This window comes from Pelophylax lessonae, assembly GCF_965119305.1.
Source record: "Pelophylax lessonae genome assembly, chromosome: 6".
NCBI lineage: Eukaryota > Metazoa > Chordata > Amphibia > Anura > Ranidae > Pelophylax > Pelophylax lessonae.
In genome coordinates, this window is record NC_138773.1 from 135,137,056 (window position 1) to 135,156,068 (window position 19,013).

Sequence of the window (19,013 nt, forward strand, 5' to 3'; positions counted from 1 at the left end):
CTGATATGAGTTTTTGGGCGAACTCTATTCCGCTTTCTGGTAAGGAGATATGAACGTTGGTTTATTCATCTGATACTGGAATTTTGAAATTTGGACTGTGCCTGCCATTTGGATACAGACTTGTTATCACTGTGGACTATCAATATTGTGCTTTATCTGATGATCATTTGTCGATTCAGTACTTACTAGCGCAACTTAGCCCTTTACATACTTACTTTTGCTTGTCACAATTTAAGTTGCTGCTGTGTTTCATTAGTTAGCGCAGTTATATTTTCCTTTTTTACCATTTATAATTTGTCTCTGTGGTATTCACATCTCTAGCAGTACAGTGGACAGCTCTCAACATGGTTTTTCTCTCCCTGGTCTTCCAGACTAACTCCAATTTCTCTTTCCCATTTCTCAATAAATGGATCAGTAAGTATCAATCCCACCAGATCAGTAAGTATCTTATATACCTGAGACAAACCGCGTCTAACCTTCTTTTGCGGATCGCATTGTTTTTGCATAGGAAATAATTCCTTTCCTGATCTGATGGGTTGTTGCAGGGATCCAACAAAATGTGATACTTGTCTATAACTCCATTCATTCAGTGTCAAATTTCTCTTTGTGTTAAGTTCATCTAATACCATAATCTCTTTTTTGTGTGTTATATCTTTTAATCTTAAGTCTCTTAACCCTCCCCCAAATTTTTCCTCTAACCCAGGTAAAAAAAATGTTGTTCCCTCTAATGATAATAATGGAGAGTTGTATTCCCGCATGGCCTGCTTGTAAAAAGCATCCCAGGTCTTATACAACACTCTCGTCATTTCGTGTGTCTCCTCATGTATTTCCCTATACTTTGGCGGAATCCAAATATTCCTATCTAGTTGTGCTTGACCTAACAAAAATTCCAGCCCTACCCATCTTTTTTTCCAAATCTCTCTTTGTCGAATTTATAATTCGTGAAAGTATAGTTGCTGTGTAATATCTCTTAATATCTGGTGCCCCTAATCCCCCTGCTAATTTATCCCTGCTAAGAGTTGCTCACTGCACTCTTGGTTTTTTCTCTTGCCAAATATATTTCAATAGTATAGCTTTTAGTGTTTTAAAATAGGCTGGTGGAATAGAAATTGGTAGCATTTGGAATTTGTATATAATTTTAGGTAAAATTGTCATCTTAAACATGTTAATTCTATCCAACCAAGATATTGGGCGGCTCAATATTTTCCTAATATTTGACTCCAGCAAAGGTATATAGTTAGCTACATATAAGTTTTCCAAAGATGGTATGTTTATCCCTAAATATTTTAACTTGGACTTTGCCCAAGTAAAAGGAAATTCCCCCTGCAAGACCTATTCTTTTTTATTCAGTCCGATGTTTAATATTTCCAGTTTAATTGGGTTTATCTTAAAGTTGGATAATTCTCCATATTTCATCAACTCTTTAATAACATTAGGCAGACAAATTCTGGTATTCCTCACAGAATAAAACGTCATCTGCAGAGGCTGCAACTTTATGTTCGTCTTGTCCAATCTTCACCCCCTTTATATCTACATTGTTCCTAATTGATGCCAGTAGGCGCTCCAATAACAAGATGAGCAATAAAGGCGAAAGAGGACAACCCTGTCTAGTCCCATTTCCCATCTCAAAGCTAGATGACACTTGTCTATAGAACCTAATGACACATTCCAAGAGGGTAACATCAGTTATAGTTTTAACGTTAGCTCTAGCTCCTGCTCTTTGCTTTCTAATCCAGTATGGGTATCAAGACTTTAGTTTTAGCAAAGGAAATAGATTTGTAGGATCTTACCAATGAAACCCTTGGTCTCTTTAATGACACCAAAAGACCAGATTATATCTGCTGGAAGGAAGGGTGTGATGTTCGGACTGAGATGGCAATCCCCCAGTCTATTATGTCACTACTTAGTGCCTGTGACTGTCAGAGAAATTCTTCCTGTACGGTTCTGACAGGTCCTTATTATTTCTTATGTGGTTCTGTCGCTTATAAGGTAATTCCCCCTAATGTGAGTGGTTCATGTGCTTTAGTGAAGCTTGTACCGGCAACATACGATGCAGCCAATCGTGAGATTCTGCTGGTGCGAAGGAAGTCAAGGATGTCAGGGAGAACTAGCAGGGAACTGTTCTCCAACCACAACCAGGCCTGGACATGGTTCCCAGCTTGGATCAAGTGGGGGATTGAACTTATGAAGCGATTGAACTATTTCTCATCCATTGTGGATGAGATGTTCAATGAGACCGTTGAAGCAGTAAGGGAGATTACTCAGGAACAACGACAAATGAAGACTCTTGTACTGGAGGAAAAGATGGCACTTTATTATCTGTTAGCTTCCAAGGGGGGTGTAACAGATCAACCGGCTCCCCGACTGTGTACCTCCATTGATGGATGCTCCTAGTGCTTCCCGAGCACTCCACCAGACAACATAACCACCTCAGACCCCACGAACCGCCTCAGCTTGGTTGGGGTCTCGCCGTCTCCTACCCACCCTGGACCTACGACAAGGCTCTAGGTTCCAGTGGGTGAACCTCTTTCCCCAGAGGTGAAGCAGGCACAGGAACAAGCTCTTACAAGAGCTTAGTGATTATCCAAGGGAGTATGAAGAGCATACCAATCCCTTGTAACAGGTTCCCCCAATGAGAGACAGGGCTTTAGATTGAGGGTGAAGTATAACTCAAACTTTAATGGTACAGCTGCTCTTTTATACAGTTTTCCACAACAAGGTTACCGCCCAGGTGGACCTTGTTGGGAACAGGCCCTGAAATTCACAATCCAATGAAAATAGAGTTTAAAGGCCCGTACACACGAGTGGAAATTCGGCCCGGGAATTTTCGTTCCGACGACCGATTTTGATGCTTCCGACAACCGACTCCGACTTTCCGGCCGAAAAAATCCTGGTGTGCAGGCTATAAAATTTTTGTCGACCATCAAAACACGTCCGATTTTCATCTCATTAGTACAGATTTCGATGGGGAAAAATCTTATGAGCAAGACTAGGCATGCTCAGAGATGAAAGAACACATACAAAGCAATCCAACACATGACATCACTTCTGAAGTAGAATTCTGTCATGCGGGAAAATTTGTGTGCAGTCTAGAGCACATTCCAAACAACAGACACGACTCTGGACAAAAGACGGACGACCGGTCTGCGGAAATTCGTTGCGTGTGTACGAGGCTTTACACTCCCATACAGTGTACACAATCCCTCCCCTCTGCCTGATTACAGTATCATATGCAGATAAAAGTGTATACAGGAACAGAATTAACCTAAACTAATTATCTAGCCATCTGGACAGAACAATGTGAGGTCATTAACATTTAACAATGGGACAGGCACAATCCACATACCACATTCCATCTCAATACACAAACAGTATTAGCATATTCAACAATGTGTGGAAGACAAGTGGCTAAGCCGATAATATTAGCAATCGGCTAGGAGTCTGACTGTTCAGTTGTTCGGTAAAAGAATAAAGTGAACATAAAATTAAATAAAAGGCAATATCCCAAACTCATAGGAGAATGAAACAAAAGGGTTTACAATCCAGGGACAGGGTGATCCATCACAGGGGGTTTCTGTGAATTCATAGGAGAAGACTGTTGTACCTGGATAGCAGACACCAGTTACAAGGTTCAAGCCCATATGGATAAGGTTACTTTCCTGCAAGGCAGTGCCAGAGCTATAGCTAGTGAAGGTTGGAATCATTTTAAGGCTTTTGGAAGTTTTGGGGATTTCTTGTTCTCCATTGGATCTTGGTTGAAGGAAATAGGAGTATATATACTTATGTTGTTTTTGTTTCTATTCTCTCTATACGCGTTGTGAGATTGTCCTGTTGTCTGATCAATAGAGTCACCAAAGCCCGAGCAGACCACCACATTCTTATTGCTGAGACAAGACTCCCTGAAATCCAACCCATGCAACAGATGCTTAGGATTCCAAACTGACTGACGATCAAGACGACCCACCACCTCATGTCCTCTCTCTGAGTCACCTCACGAAAAACGGAACCTGCGTGTCAACATTCGTTTTCTTTTAAGTCAACGTGGCGTGTCAACATTCGTTTTCTTTTAAGTCAACGTGTCAACACTGATTCCGTTAGCTTTCTTTCTAAGTTTTTTAAATAGATTGTTTTTATGTATGAGTAGAGCTGTTCTGTTTATTTGGAAGAAGAAGATCAAGATTATTCGAGGGACACATGGGAGCATATGACAAATTTGGACATTTTATTAGGACTAATGTGGACATTTTTCAAGATGTGTTTTGTTTAATTTGTTATTATGGTTCCTGTTGTCGATTTGCTTGCAATACGCTCATTAGAGAGCGTACAGACAAACCGGCATTGAGGAAAGACTACTGGCAGTGAAAACCTTCCCTTAGATGTGTAGACGCATTCGCTCTACACATCTGTTTGGTCTGTTTGCTGGTAGAGATCTATGTGTATTGCAGTGCGGCGTTCAAGGATCAAGCAGCAAGGATATGACTGCGAGGGGGGGCCCCTATATAATGTGCAGTTTTTTTCACTTGGCGGGGATATGTTTGCTCTGTGAAGTCAATATCATTTTGATATCTATCTGCCTTTATAAAGGGATACATGCTCATCTTTCTACTGTGCCTGATCACCACAGTGAAAACAGCATGGCTCTTTCCTTGCAGATAGCCTGACGTCTATGGAAACAGTAGTATAATCCTATTAGGCATTGTTCTCTGGGCCTTGCTGAGTGGGATTCACGTCAGTATTAGTGGCGGGAATATGTGCACAAGTTTGAACAGAGCAGCGTTCGCGGTTCTACGCGCTGGTGGTTTCATTGTGGCGTGTTAGGCGCAAATTCTGCTACACATAGGTTTCATTGTTTGTTAGCTACGGTGTGTGGATTTCCACACACCAATGGCGGGAAGCCGTTATGTCATCTGAACATTTGTAACTGATTGGCTGATGTTGTACAGCCATTTTTTCCTGCTGTTGTCCCTTTGTTGTCTCATAAATAAACGGCTGTGATAACAGCCTGTGTGTCTGTATTATTGGATACTGCTGAGCATGCTCCATTACTTTATACAAAAGAGCTGATAACTGTGCTTTTTAGGACAATGGGATTAATTGCGTTTGATGTATATTAATATCCAAAAGTGCACTTATTAGCTCAACGGAGTTACTTGCGCATCAAATGTACATTAAGATCCAAGACACAATTTAGTATAAAAGAGTACAGTGGTCAGGAGAATGGTAGGACTCACATAAGCGTACGCCCATGCAAAAAGTCTGTGCAGCTGCTCTGTCTAAATTGACATGAATAAAACTGAGTGCACCGGGATAAAAAGAACATATGCGAACAAGGCCCGGCGTACACAGTGCAGTGGTATGTTTAAATAGTGTATATAGTGTAGGGCACAGGAGTTTGTAGTGCACAGACCACAGTGCTCAGGAACGCGTAGTGACAGAGCACAGGGCTCTAGAGGGTGTAACTCAGTGTCCAGGTCTCAGGAGTGCGTAATGCAGTGGCGGAACTATCAGGGTCGCAGCAGTCATACTTGCGACCGGGCCCTGGCGTTCTGCCACTGTGGGGGGGGGGCGCCCACCCACCTGATTCTGCCCGGTTCTAGGCAATGATTGGGGCATTTCACATAGCAGTACACTGTGGAGGAGAGCAGGGGGGGGGGGGGGTTTTGCCGCCTGCTGCCGCTCGCCATTTCTAGTGTTACAGGCAATGATCATGAACACTGTGCCTGAGTGAGCACTCACTGTTACTGGCACAGCGCTCCGATCATTCCTCAAAGCAGATCCATGTCAGGAGGAGGAAACTGGAGTGGAGATGGAAGTCAGCTGATTAGCTGACAGGCCAGTCGAGTGAAGGGGGAGGAGCTTTCCTCGTTGTGAGCAGATGTGCAGATAGTGTCCCCATGTTGGGAGAGCCATTATTGGACGCACTGTGAGTTCAGACTGAGAGCACTGAGCAAGGAGAGGAAATGGACTGAAACTAAAAGCAAGTGAGTGTTACTGACACTGATCCCATCTTCCCAATACCATTCCTCTGCTCCTGATGCCATCCCCACCACCACCATCCCTCTGCACCTGATCCCATTCCCCCACCACCATCCCTCTGCCCTTGATCCCATCCCCCCACCACCATCCCTCTGCCCCTGATCACATCCCCATCCCTCTGCCCCTGATCCCATCTCCCCACCACCATCCCTCAGTCCCTTGATCTCATTCCTCCCACCACCATCCCTCTGCCCCTGATTCTATCCCCCACCACCATCCCACTGCCCCTGAACCCATCCCTCCCACCACCATCCCTCTGCCACTGATCTCACACCCCCACCACCACTTCCACTAATCCCACCCCCACCACCATTACTGAGGGGGCACTCAGAAGGATGTAAGAGGTGTAGGCATTTAGGGGGCCTCACCACCATCCCTCTGCCCCTGATGCCATCCTACCACCACCAGCCATCTGCCCCTGATCCTACCCCCCTACCACCATCGCTCTGCCCCTAATCCCATCCTCCCTCACCATCCCTCTGCCCCTGATCCTATTACCTCCACCACTATCCCTCTGCCCCTGATGTCACCCCCCCACCACCACTGCCACTAATCCCATCCTCCCCACCACCACTGCCACTGATCCCACCCCCCCCACCATCCCTCTGCTACTGATCCCATCTTCCCCACCACTGCTACTGATCGTACCATTATTACTGCTACTGATCGTACCACTATTACTGATCCAACCATCTGCACCACTGCCACTGATCCCACCAAAGTAAAGATGTCACACTGAACATCAATATAAAGGATTATACTGGCCACAAATGTAAGAGAGCACACTGAACACCAATAATGTGGGGGCATACTGACCCCCAATATAAAAGGAGATGCATGGACCAACAAAGTGAAGGAGTATAACAACCACTAAAAACCAATGCTGTAGGGCACACAGACCACCCAACACCAATGTTATGGGGGCACACAAACATCCTAACCACTGCACTCTGCAAGATGTGCTATGCAATTACAAAATCCTGACCCCTGCATTGTATACTCTGTTGCACCATGCATAGTTGACCAATTCATTGTATAAAATTATTATGTACATTACATAGTCCTAAGCACAGTCAATAAACTAAATAATCTTGACCACTATACTCTATACACTACATACTCCTGACTTCTGCACTTTATATACTGCACAGATCTGGCTATTGCATTTAAAAGAGAAGTTAAGGATTTAAAAAAACATTTCTACTCACCTAGGAGTGTATAAATCGGATGTTGCATCTGTCCCCTGCCAGCTCTGCAGTGAGAACTGAATGATCAAACACAACTGATCCCACAGTTCTCCCCTCTGCTTTGAGCAGAGTTTTGTAACTGTCAGTCAGCGGCTCTCTGCTCTTCCCTCCAGTGCAAATTGCAGCTCTGAGCTGTGGAGGGGGCAGGAGGGGCTGGCTCAGGTTCTCAGCGGATCGCTGAGAGGCTGAGCCTGGTGTCATTCCAGGCTTCTAGGTGGATCCTGACTATATGGTCGGGATCTTTTCAGAGCCTGGACTGGCTTTGTGACACCAGCTGACAGCAGGCTGAAGCCCGCTGTCTCCATAGGAGAAGTATGGCCAAAAAAGCTTTGGCCATACTTTTCCTTTAATACGTTACATAGTCCTGACCCCTTCACACTTTGTACTATGTTGTACTTTGTACATAACATAGTCTTGAATGAACCCTGCACTCTGTCTGCTGAGCTGTATATGCTATGCCATGCATTACATTGTCTTGACTACTGCACTGTGTTGTTCACTGTAGTTGTTATGTTGTGTTACAGCCATGATTACTGCACTGAATATGTTACATAATCCACTATATAACCGGTGTTGTACTTTACATAGTCTTGACTCCTGCACTGTATAACATAGTCCTGGCCAAAGTGTTCATTGTTACATAGTCTAAGTGCTACACTTTTTTTGCAGAATCAATTTTTATATTAATTGCCATGTGCCACAAGCAGTAAACAGGTGCAGAGTTTAAGTTGTTAAACAAGCACATTTTGCTATAATTGCCCAGATGAAATATTAACACACCTGTAATGTATTATCACTGACATGTATTTTTTTTAAAAATAGGAAAAAATAATGTTTCTATAACTCAACTGAAAATTCATCTGAACTCATCTATTTTTCTTTATAATGAGACTGAAGCTATACAATTTGATATACTGAGATTTCAGGAATTAGTGTAGGTTGTCACTCCCCTCCCAAGACCTAATACTCTTTAGCCTTGTTGAAAATTCTGTGATGGGGCCCGGCTGCCTTGTGTAACTTAAAGCCAAATGTCATAATCATGAGGTTAGGGGAAGGCAAGTAAGAAACTGTAATGATCAGATATTGCTGCTTAACTTCAAGACATAAATAAGCAGACTGAACCATTAATTAAAAAATCACTCAATAATCCATTATCACTATTGGGTTTATTTATTGATTTATTGGTTAAAAATAAACTGTTTACATTTTCCAGTGATAATATAAAATCAAATAGGCTACTTTTGAAACCTGATTAACAACAAAATCCTATAGATGCATAAACTTTGTAAATGTAGACGTGTGACTTGCATTTGCAAAAACTTCAAGACCAATAACATTTTTTATCAAGGTATTAAGAGATGAGTGGATCATCATTTTAACCAATATTTCTAGGGGCATCGGGTTTGAATTTAATTTGGCCACTAGTCATTTCTTTCCTTGAGAAACAGACAGTATTGGGGTGTCCTGCTCTTCACTCCCTTTACACTCAATAGACATAGAATACGCAAAATATTGTTCAGCAGTCAGAGCGCCTGACTGCTAGATTTAAGTTACATCCTCCAGATGCAGCTGATCCAAGGTTGATAGTGGAGTAATGCATTGACGTCAGAACAATAAAGTATAACAGCAATAAACCTGTTCATTTCAATCTGTAAAAAAACAAAAAAAAACAAAACTAAATGAAAGAGAAGCCATAGTTACCAAAATTTACCATCTTAGGAGGAATCCAAAACTGCACTACTAAGTTTCAAACAGGAAATGTGTGTGTGTGTGTGTGTGCTTGGGGGGAGGGGGGGGGGGGGGGTGAGCCAATTATATGTGTTGAAATCTTGCCTGTCAAATCATGAAAAACTATCTACATCACAAAACACCTATGTGCTGCACCTAGGTTTGCCACCTCATCCCTTTAAACCAAGACACACATTAATTACACAGGTTCTGTGACTGATTAAGGTGCTAATCAAACTCAATTAGTAGCCTCAGCACCTGTGTAATTAATATGTGTCCTGGTTCAAAAGGTGAGGGGGTAACCCTAGCTGCACCTGATAATAGTATGCTGGCAATACAGAAGTGAAGATCAATGACAACTTACGCAAAAAAGGGCATGATCTCTATTAATCTCTCTTTGTTTGGCTTGGAAACAAAATCTGGCAAAGTTTGTATGACCTTGTTCATGACATTTCTAAGGTAGACTTGTAGTTGCTTCCTCCGTTCCTCCACAAATTTTGCATCCTAGAAATGAAAAAAAAAAAAAAAAACAGCTTATATTTATCTAAATATTGTACTACAGTTCTTTACCAAACTGAAATTTTGGATGCTAAGATGGTCACACGTATTACAAATGTGCACACTTACACAATGACATTGAATATGGCGTATTGACTTAAGATGACTGCATACAAGGTTACATAGTTTGTGAGTTTGTGAGTTACATAGTAAAGGTTGAAAAAATACATCAGTCCATCCAGTGTGTGTGTTTGCTGTTAACCGTACATTGTATACCCCTTTATGTTGGGGTCTTTAACCACTTCCATACAGAGCAGTTTGACACCCTTCCTGCCCAGACCAATTTTCAGCTTTCAGCACTCTCACACTTTGAATGACAATTGCTCAGTCATGCTACACTGTAACCAAACAAATTTTTTATCATTTTTTTCACACAAATAGAGCTTTCTTTTGGTGGTATTTGATCACAACTGGGGTTTTTTTTTTTCGTGATATATGCAAAAAAAGAGCAAAAATTTTGAAAAAAAAACACTTTTTTTTAGTTTCAATTATAAAATTTTGCAAAAAATTAATTTTTCTTCATACATTTGGGCCAAAATGTATACTGCTACATGTCTCTGGTAAAATTAACCCAAATTAGTGTATATTATTTAGTCTGTGTGAAAGTTATTGAGTCTAGAAGCTATGGTACCAATTACTGAAAATTGATCACACCAGAAGTACTGACTGCCTATCTCCTTTCTTGAGGCCCTGAAATGTCAGGACAGTACAAATACCGCCCAAATGACCCCTTTTTGTAAAGTAGACAGTCCAAGGTATTTAGTAAGAGGCATGGTGGGTATTTTGAAGTTGTAATTTTTTTCCCACAATTCTTGGGAAAATGAAGAAAAAAAATTTTTTTTCTTTTTTTTTCCCACAAAGTTGTCAATTTATAAGCTATTTCTAACACATAGCATGTACACAGCAAAAATTACACCCAAAAATACATTCTGCTACTCCTTCCGAGTATGGCGATACCACATGTGTGAGACTTTTACACAGCCTGGCCACAAAAAGATACTCCACGTCCAAGAAGCACCTTCAGGCGTTCTAGGAGCATAAATACACATAAAACTTTCTTACTACCTATCACACTTTTAAAGGCCCTAGAGCACCAATACAATGGAAAAGTCCACAAAATGACCCCATTTTGGAAAGAAAACACTCCAACGTATATTCTATGAGGCATTATGGGTCCTTTGAACATGTCATTTTTTTCCACAGGTTTTTGGAAAATGTGGGAAAAAAATGAAAACTTTTTTTTTTTACACAAAGTTGTCAATTTATAGGATATTCCTAACACATAGCATGTACACAGCAAAAATGACACCCCAAAATTCATTCTGCCACTCCTCCTGAGTATGGCAATACCACATGTGTGAGACTTTTTCACAGCCTAGCCATATAGAGGGGCCTAACATCCAAGGAGCATCATCATGCATCCTAGCCACTTGCCTAGGCCTATTTTTGACATTTGGTGTTTACAAGCTAAAATCAGTTGTTTTGCTAGAAAACTGCTTAGAACCCCCAAACATTATATATTTTTTTTTAGCAGTGACCCTAGAGATTAAAATGGAGATTATTGCAATATTTTTTATCACACCGTATTTGCGCAGCGGTCTTCCAAACGCAATTTTTTTGGAAAAAATTCACTTTTTTAATTAAAAAATAAGAAACCAGTAAAGTTAGCCCAATTTTTTTCCATAATGTGAAAGATAATGTTACGCCGTTGGGTATCTATAAATAGATACCCAACATGTCATGTTTCAAAATTGCGCACGCTCACGGAATGGCGACAAACTTTGGTACTTAAAAATCCCCATAGGCGACAATTTAAAAATTTCTACAGGTTGCCATCCTTGAGTTACAGAGGAGGTCTAGGGCTCAAATTATTTCCCTTGCTCTAACGATCACGGTGATACCTCACATGTGTGGTTTGAACACCGTTTACATATGTGGGCGGGGTTTCCGTATGCGTCGCTTCTGCGCGCGAGCTAACGGGGACAGGGTGCTTTAATTTTTTTTTTTTTTTTTACTATTTATTTTATTTATTATTTTTTATTTTTACACCGTTTAACAAAAAAAAAAAAAAAAGGATCATTTTTATTTCTATTACAAGAAATGTAAACATTACTTGTAATAGAAAAAGGCACGACAAGACCTCTTTTTTGTGAGATCTGGGGTCAAAAAGTCCTCAGATCTCACAAGTACACTAAAAGATATAAAAAAAAAAAAAAAAAAATTAATATATAAAATGAAAAAAAAAAAAAAGGACCTTTAAACCGGTTGCTAGGCAACAACATTTTCCGTAGCCCCGGTCCTCCAAGACCATAGAGTCAAGTGAGGGCAAGCTTGCCCTCACTCGACATCCTGTCTGTGAGGATCCGGGACCGGATCGTTTTCCCCGCTGCCGGCGGGTCCGGTAAGCGGGGAAAAGGACCGGACGCGGCGGGAGGGGGGGGGGGGCACCTCTTCCGCCATCCCAGAAGGGTGATCCCACGGCGAATCCGCCGCTGGGACCACCCTTATCGGAAAGCCAACCGTCCACCGTTTAAAAAAATACCAGGGTTATGGCAGCTATCTGCTGCCATAACACCGGTATTTAGGTTTAAACGGAGGACGTATATAAACCTTTTTGGACTTAGACATGGTGGCTGTATGAAGGGCGACAGGTACTCGGGTACTTTGTTGGGCAGGTGACAGGTACTCTGGTACTGATGAGCAGGTGGCAGGTACTCGGGTACTCCGATAGGCAGGTGACAGGTACTCGGGTACTCTGATGGGCAGGTGACAGGCAGGTGATAGGTACTGATGAGTAGTACTGATACTGATAGGTGATACTGATACGTGATAGGTACTGATGAGTACTGATGAGTAGTGATGGGTACTGATGAGCAGGCGGCAAGTACTCGGGTACTTCAGGCGTCAGGTACTCTGATGAGCAGGTGGAAGGTACTCGGGTACTCTGATGGGTAGGTGACAGGTACTCAGGTACTCTGATGACGGGTACTCCGTTGACAGGTACTCAAAGTACCCGAGTATCCGTCATCAGAGTACCCGAGTATCCGTCATCAGAGTACCCGAGTACCTGTCATCAGAGTACCCGAGTACCCGTCATCAGAGTACCCGAGTACCTGTCATCAGAGTACCCGAGTATCCGTCATCAGAGTACCCGAGTACCTGTCATCAGAGTACCCGAGTACCCGTCATCAGAGTACCCGAGTACCTGTCATCAGAGTACCCGAGTACCTGTCATCAGAGTACCCGAGTACCTGTCATCAGAGTACCCGGGTACCTGTCATCAGAGTACCCGAGTATCCGTCATCAGAGTACCCGAGTACCTGTCATCAGAGTACCCGAGTACCCGTCATCAGAGTACCCGAGTACCTGTCATCAGAGTACCTGCGTACCTGTCATCAGAGTACCCGAGTACCTGTCATCAGAGTACCCGAGTACCTGTCATCAGAGTACCCGGGTACCTGTCATCAGAGTACCCGAGTACCTGTCATCAGAGTACCCGAGTACCTGTCATCAGAGTACCTGCGTACCTGTCATCAGAGTACCCGAGTACCTGTCATCAGAGTACCCGAGTACCTGTCATCAGAGTACCCGAGTACCCGTCATCAGAGTACCCGAGTACCCGTCATCAGAGTACACGAGTACCCGTCATCAGAGTACCCGAGTACCTGTCATCAGAGTACCTGAGTACCTGTCATCAGAGTACCCAAGTACCTGTCATCAGAGTTCCCGAGTACCTGTCATCAGAGTACCTGATGGGCTGGTGACAGGTACTCGGGTACTTTGATGGGCTAGTGACAGGTGCTCTTTATTGGGGGGGGGGCAATCAGTGTGTTTGGGGTGCACTGTGATTGGTAACTAGCTGTTACCACACTCTCTTCCTCACACAGGATCAGTGTGTGAGGAGGAGAACACGGTGACAGCTAGTTACCGTGTTCTCTGTTGACATTTGTGACCGGCTGTGATTGGACACAGTCGGTCACGTGGTAAAGAGCCAATTTCATTGGCTCTTTACCTAGATCGGGGATCGACTCTGTCCGAGGGACGAGCCTCGTCCCCGATCGCTGCTCTGCGCGCCCCCGGGGGCACGCATTGCAGAGAGAACGAGCGGCTCGTGCTGGAGCCGCTCATGTGATCGGCTGTGATTGACACAGCCGATCACGTGGTAAACAGCCAATTTCTATTGGCTGTTTACCTTGATCAGGGATGGGCTATGTCCGAGGGACGAGCCTCACCCCCGATCGCTGCGCTGCGCGCCCCCGGGGGCGCGCAGTAGCAGCTAGAGCGGGCGGACGTCATATGACGCCCGCCTGGATCCGTACAACCACCATGCCGACGTCATATTACTATGACTCGGTATGGAAGTGGTTAAGGTGCCCATCTAATAGTTTTTTGAAACTATCAATGCTCCCTGCTGATACCACTGCTTGTGGACAGAAAGCGCACCAAATAGATCACCCTGCTTCACAAAACTTTAGAAGTTATAGCATAGTTTTACCTCATCTGTGTAGTAACATCCTGTAGACATCAGCAGTGGTTCTGAGTTTCCACCCCCCCCCCCCCTTTCCACTTGATAATTCAGAAAATGCAGCTCTTGACCATCCATTTTTGCTAAATCTTTTTATTGAATTTAGAAAAGGACAAGATGTACAAAACAAAGCATGTTGGGCATACCCAGGCTTAATAAAACAAAACTTAAAGCAACAACATACAACAAGCACATAAAACCTAAATATTTGGCAACCAAAGCCTAAGGTAACCTCACTCAAATCTGCTGGAAGGCACTAAGCAGATGTCAGAAGAAAACTTTCTCACATTATACTGAATTAAGCAAAGTCAAGTAATTAGAAGCAAATCAGTGCTAATCTTGGAGCATTACCATTGATACAACAGTATCTCTGGACTCCGTCCAAATATCCTATAACTTGGAGAATTTGCTGGGGCATCCTCTAGATTCACATGTGAATTTATACCATGGTATGATTTTATTAACAAAAAAGACGTCCAATAGTAGAAAGTAGGGCCTGCAGAGATTTTCATTTAAGGAGTATAGATTTGCGAGCATAAAATAATAACAGGCCTATCTAAGTTCTCATGGCCCTGGTGGTAACCAGTAAATTAACTAGACCTAATATACAGACGTCAATAGACAAGGATACCAAAATGGTAGTACTAGAACAAATGCACTAAAATTTCAGACCAGAAAAGTCTAATGCCCTGACAATCCCAAAACACGTCAGAAAGTAGCAGGGTCAGCCACATAGCGCCAGCATTGAGAGGAGTGTGAGGGATAAATCTGTAACCTTTGGAGAGTAAGGTAAACTCTTTGAAGAATTTTAAATTGTTATAACCTATTCCCAGCTGAGACCAAATGTTGCATGGTATAATCCAAAATATACTCCCAATCCTCTGAATCTAGGTCTGGGACCTCCGAGTGCCAACAGGAAGCTTATCAAGACCATAATAACTAGTGGGTTCTAAGGCCTTATAAATAGTGGAGAGGGGTTTCTCTAGAGTTTCTTCTCACAGTAGGGACTAAATCCTTGACATTGTGAGGGATATTGGTTTATTATGAAACTGCAGCTGAAAGGCATCAACCGGAGATATCAGAGCAGTTAGCCCATGCATTTTGTAAATGAAAAAATAGTGAGAGGGACTTAGACTGGGTGCCAGTGCTAATGAGTTCATGTTGGCAGCAGGTAATAAATACAGGGGGAGCACAGGAAAATGTTTTTTAAAGTAGTGCAGTTGGGCACCCCTGAACACCACCCTACTGCAGCTGTGAGAGGTACCAAGCAGTTGGAGGGGCTGACTGTAGACTCCCCATCTGCTCGTTCTCTCCCTCCTTCCTACTGGGTAGCATGCAGACCAGCCATGCTGGAACAGAGAGAGAAGTGGAGCTGCAGGCTCCCCCCCCCCCTTCCTCCTTGTAAACAACAGCCTCACCAATCAGAAAAGGGAAAGGAGCATGATGGGACATGTCTCGAGCAGTGTACTGTCCATAGAGGTCAGTGGGGACTGAACTACAGCCCCCAGCTAACCCTGAAAAAGAAGAGGAGGGGGGGAGCAGAACTTTGCTGGGCAAATTCTTAAGCAGAGTTCAGTGCAGCCCAGGCGGGAGAGTGAGAAAATTGTGCTTCTGGGAGCAATTACAGTGCAGGGAAACCAGGCTGTACAGAGCATGATCCAAGTGAAGAGGAACAGAGACACTGCCAGATATGGACCTGATTGTCAGTGTGCGGACAACTAATTAGAGGGACCACTGTTACTAAATTACTGGGTCTGATTAGTGGGCCTTCCGTCCATTACTGTTACTACCACTAGAGACTGCGCTCCTAATAACTACCTAAACAGCTCCCTTAGAGCTTTACATCTGCCTGCAGGCCTTGTTGACTGCCTTAAAGTGCACCAATAACTACTGGGCTCCAATGTTTAGCTAGAGTCAGGACTGACCCCTAACTGTTACTACCCAGAGACCTTCCCCCACTTTGCTTGGTTAAGAGGTACCCCCATGCTTCAGCCAATCCCTTACAGTGCACTCTAATTTAATCATATTGCAGTTAATGTTTGTTTGCACTGTGTATAGCAGATTTTCATGCTAATCATAGTGGTATAGAACCTAAATTTCTTTGGTATAGTTTATACTCTGTCTAGCAGACTGTCAGAATGTATCTGCTGCATGCTCATTTATATTCAAGCTGCCATCTTTTTTCAATTGTATCAATAGAGTATGTGCATTTAACTTGAAACAGGTGTATACTATTTTCTGGTAGTAACCCACAGCCAGGTTAAAGGTATTTACACATGCCTGCAGTGACTTTTATCCAATCAGGTGTGTCAGAGGGGTTGAGGTTGTTCTTGGAATCTAGGCACAGAACAGAGAGCCCAAAATTACCAATCAGCTCATTTTGGGGTAGTGCTACAGTAGTTTGAAGAAAAACTGCTGGACATTACTACGCAACTGAGCTAAAGACATGCTAACCCCTCTACAGCTAGCAATAACATTCTGATTGAATATTGTGATTATTATATACAAAGAAGATCAGTTAGCAAACCAGTTACTGTTCCAGAACTGATAGCTTGATTCTATAAGTAATTGTAATTACTTGAATGACCTTTTGTTTAATTTCTTTCAAACACTAGGATTTATCAATATTAACTTATTTCAATGCTTTATTTACAGTATTTTTTGTGATTGTGTGAAGCAACAACTCCTTTGGATTAGGTCACACAATTGTATAACTTGCCTGTTATGACATTTGCCTAAAATTGGGTTCAATCACATACAATTTCTGTCTGCCAATCTCAAGCAATGTTCTTTCAGAGTCCTCTTAAACACTTCTGCACCGGAAGGTTTTACCCCCTTAATGACGGGCCATTTTTTGCTATACGGCACTGCGTTACTTTAACCACTTCACCTGCAGAAGGTTTTACCCCCTTAATAACCAGCCCACTTTTTGGGTTTCGGCGCTGCGTTATATTAACTAACAATTGCGTGGTCGTATAATGCTGTACCCAAATACAATTGATGTCCTTTTTTTTCCCCACAAATAGCACTTTCTTTTGGTGGTATTTGATCACCTCCTGCGGTTTTTAGATTTTGTGCTATAAACAAAAAAAGAGCAACAATTTTGAAAAAACACAATATTTTTTACTTTCTACTATAAAACATTCCCAATAAAAAAATTTAAAAATCTATTTTTTTTATCAGTTCAGGCCAATTTGTATTCTTCTACATATTTTTGGTCAAAAAAACTCCCAAAAAGCGTACTTTAATTGGTTTGCGCAAAGGTTATAGCATTTACAAACTACAGGATAGATTTTTGGAATTTTTTAAAAAATATGTTTTATTAGTATTATCGGCAATCAGCGATCTTTAGCAGGACTGCGACATTGCAGCGGACAGATCGGACATTTTTGACACTTTTTGGGGACCAGTGACATTAATTCAGTAATCAGTAATTCAGTAATCAGTGCTAAATAATATGCACTTTTACACTATAAATGACACTGGCAGGGAAGGAGTTAATACTGAGGGTTATCAAATGTATTTGTGCTTACTGACTGTGGGGGGGAGGGCTCTGTGACAGGCAAAGAGAGATCAGTGTTTCAGCTTAGCTGACACAGAGGGCAATTATCCAGTGTGTAAACAAATAACTTTTGCTCTCGCAGCTTGGAGATGTGTGAGAAAAACTACAGTATTGCCAGTAAAAAGTGGTTTTCCTGGGGCACTGCATTTCCCATGGTATCAAACATCTGACAACTGACAGAGTCAAAATCATAAGGGAGTATCAAACACCTAGAAATGAGAGACAGTTAAGGGCATTCCTGGGACTAGTGGGTTACTGCAGAGACTGGATACCAAATGCTTCCCAGAGAATGGCTCCTCTGTACAAAGCTACAACCAGACAGTCTTTCTCTTTAAATCAAGAGGAGATAGATTGTCTAAATGAACTAAAGAAGGGGTTACAGGTAAACCCCGTTCTTTCTCTCCCAAAACCTTTTACTCTATTTTTTCATGAGTTAAACGGACATGTATTTGGGGTTCTCACAGAGGAACATGGAGGCAAGCAAAAGCCACTAGCATATGTTTCTTGCCAACTTGACCCTGTGATAAAGGGACCCCCCAGCTGTTTATAGGCTGTAGCAGCCTGCAAGGAGCTGCTGGATAAGACAACTGATATCGTTTTAGCACATCCACTAACAATAATGGTTCCACATGCTGTGCAGGAGATACTCCACAGGACACAAACCAGACACATCTCTTCAGCTCGAATATTGGTGTATGAATGTGCCCTGTTGAGTAGTGACCATATCACAATCAAACGATGCAATGTGTAAAATCCAGTTTTATGCCAGTGACAGAGCAGGCTCCAGAGGGGGACGTGAGTGATGATCAGTTGTTTGATCTCCCTCATGACTGCTTTGAGCTAATGATGGCAGAGTCAAAAAGGCTCCTCTCTCAAACCCTGATGAGACCCTTTATGTAGATGGATCACATTTCTACACAGAAGAGGGAAAGCCTGTAACTGGGTATGCAGTAGTAACAGCAAACAAAACAAAATATGCAGAGGCATTAAATCTAAAGGTTTCAGCACAAGCAGCTGAGCTGATGACTTTGGCTAAGGTCTGTGAAGTTTATACAGGACAAAGGGTTATCATTTACAGTGACATGATTTCGGTCCTATCTGGAAAGCTCATAACTTTTTGACCTCAGCTGGTAAGCCAATAAAGCATGCAGATCTAATAGAGAGGCTGTTCTTAGTCTTCCATTGTCCTAACGAGGTGGCCATTTTTTAAAAAAACAAGGCACATGCAAGAGAAGACACAGAGGAGGCTTCAGGAAATTCAAGGGCTGATAGGACAGCGAAAAAGGCTGCATTGGAACAAGTCCCTATATGGGTACTGCCATTTGCAGAAAAGCAACCAACCCTGGTAAGTATGGCA

The 19,013-nt window shown here is 42.6% G+C and overlaps 2 protein-coding genes across 2 annotated transcripts in view; one reads left to right on the plus strand and one right to left on the minus strand.

Annotated features, from left to right (window-relative positions):
• Nucleotides 1-1,872: 1,872 nt before the first annotated feature.
• Nucleotides 1,873-3,821, plus strand: LOC309558654 (syncytin-2-like; the record flags this gene model as incomplete). The annotated part of the gene is made up of 2 exons (XM_082261719.1): nt 1,873-2,338; nt 3,568-3,821. The coding sequence occupies 2 exons, from the start codon at nt 1,873-1,875 to the stop codon at nt 3,819-3,821; spliced, it is 720 nt and encodes a 239-aa protein (XP_082117845.1).
• A 5,101-nt stretch (nt 3,822-8,922) lies between these two features.
• The window catches only part of SNX29 (sorting nexin 29), a gene marked incomplete at its 3' end in the record, with an annotated part of 1,499,164 nt that continues 1,489,073 nt past the window's right edge, over nt 8,923-19,013 (minus strand). The window contains exons 17-18 of the mRNA XM_082261720.1: nt 9,376-9,515; nt 8,923-8,932 (exon numbers count right to left, since the gene is read on the minus strand). Of these exons, the coding sequence (XP_082117846.1) occupies nt 8,923-8,932; nt 9,376-9,515 (150 nt within the window). The remainder of the gene's footprint in view (nt 8,933-9,375; nt 9,516-19,013) is intronic.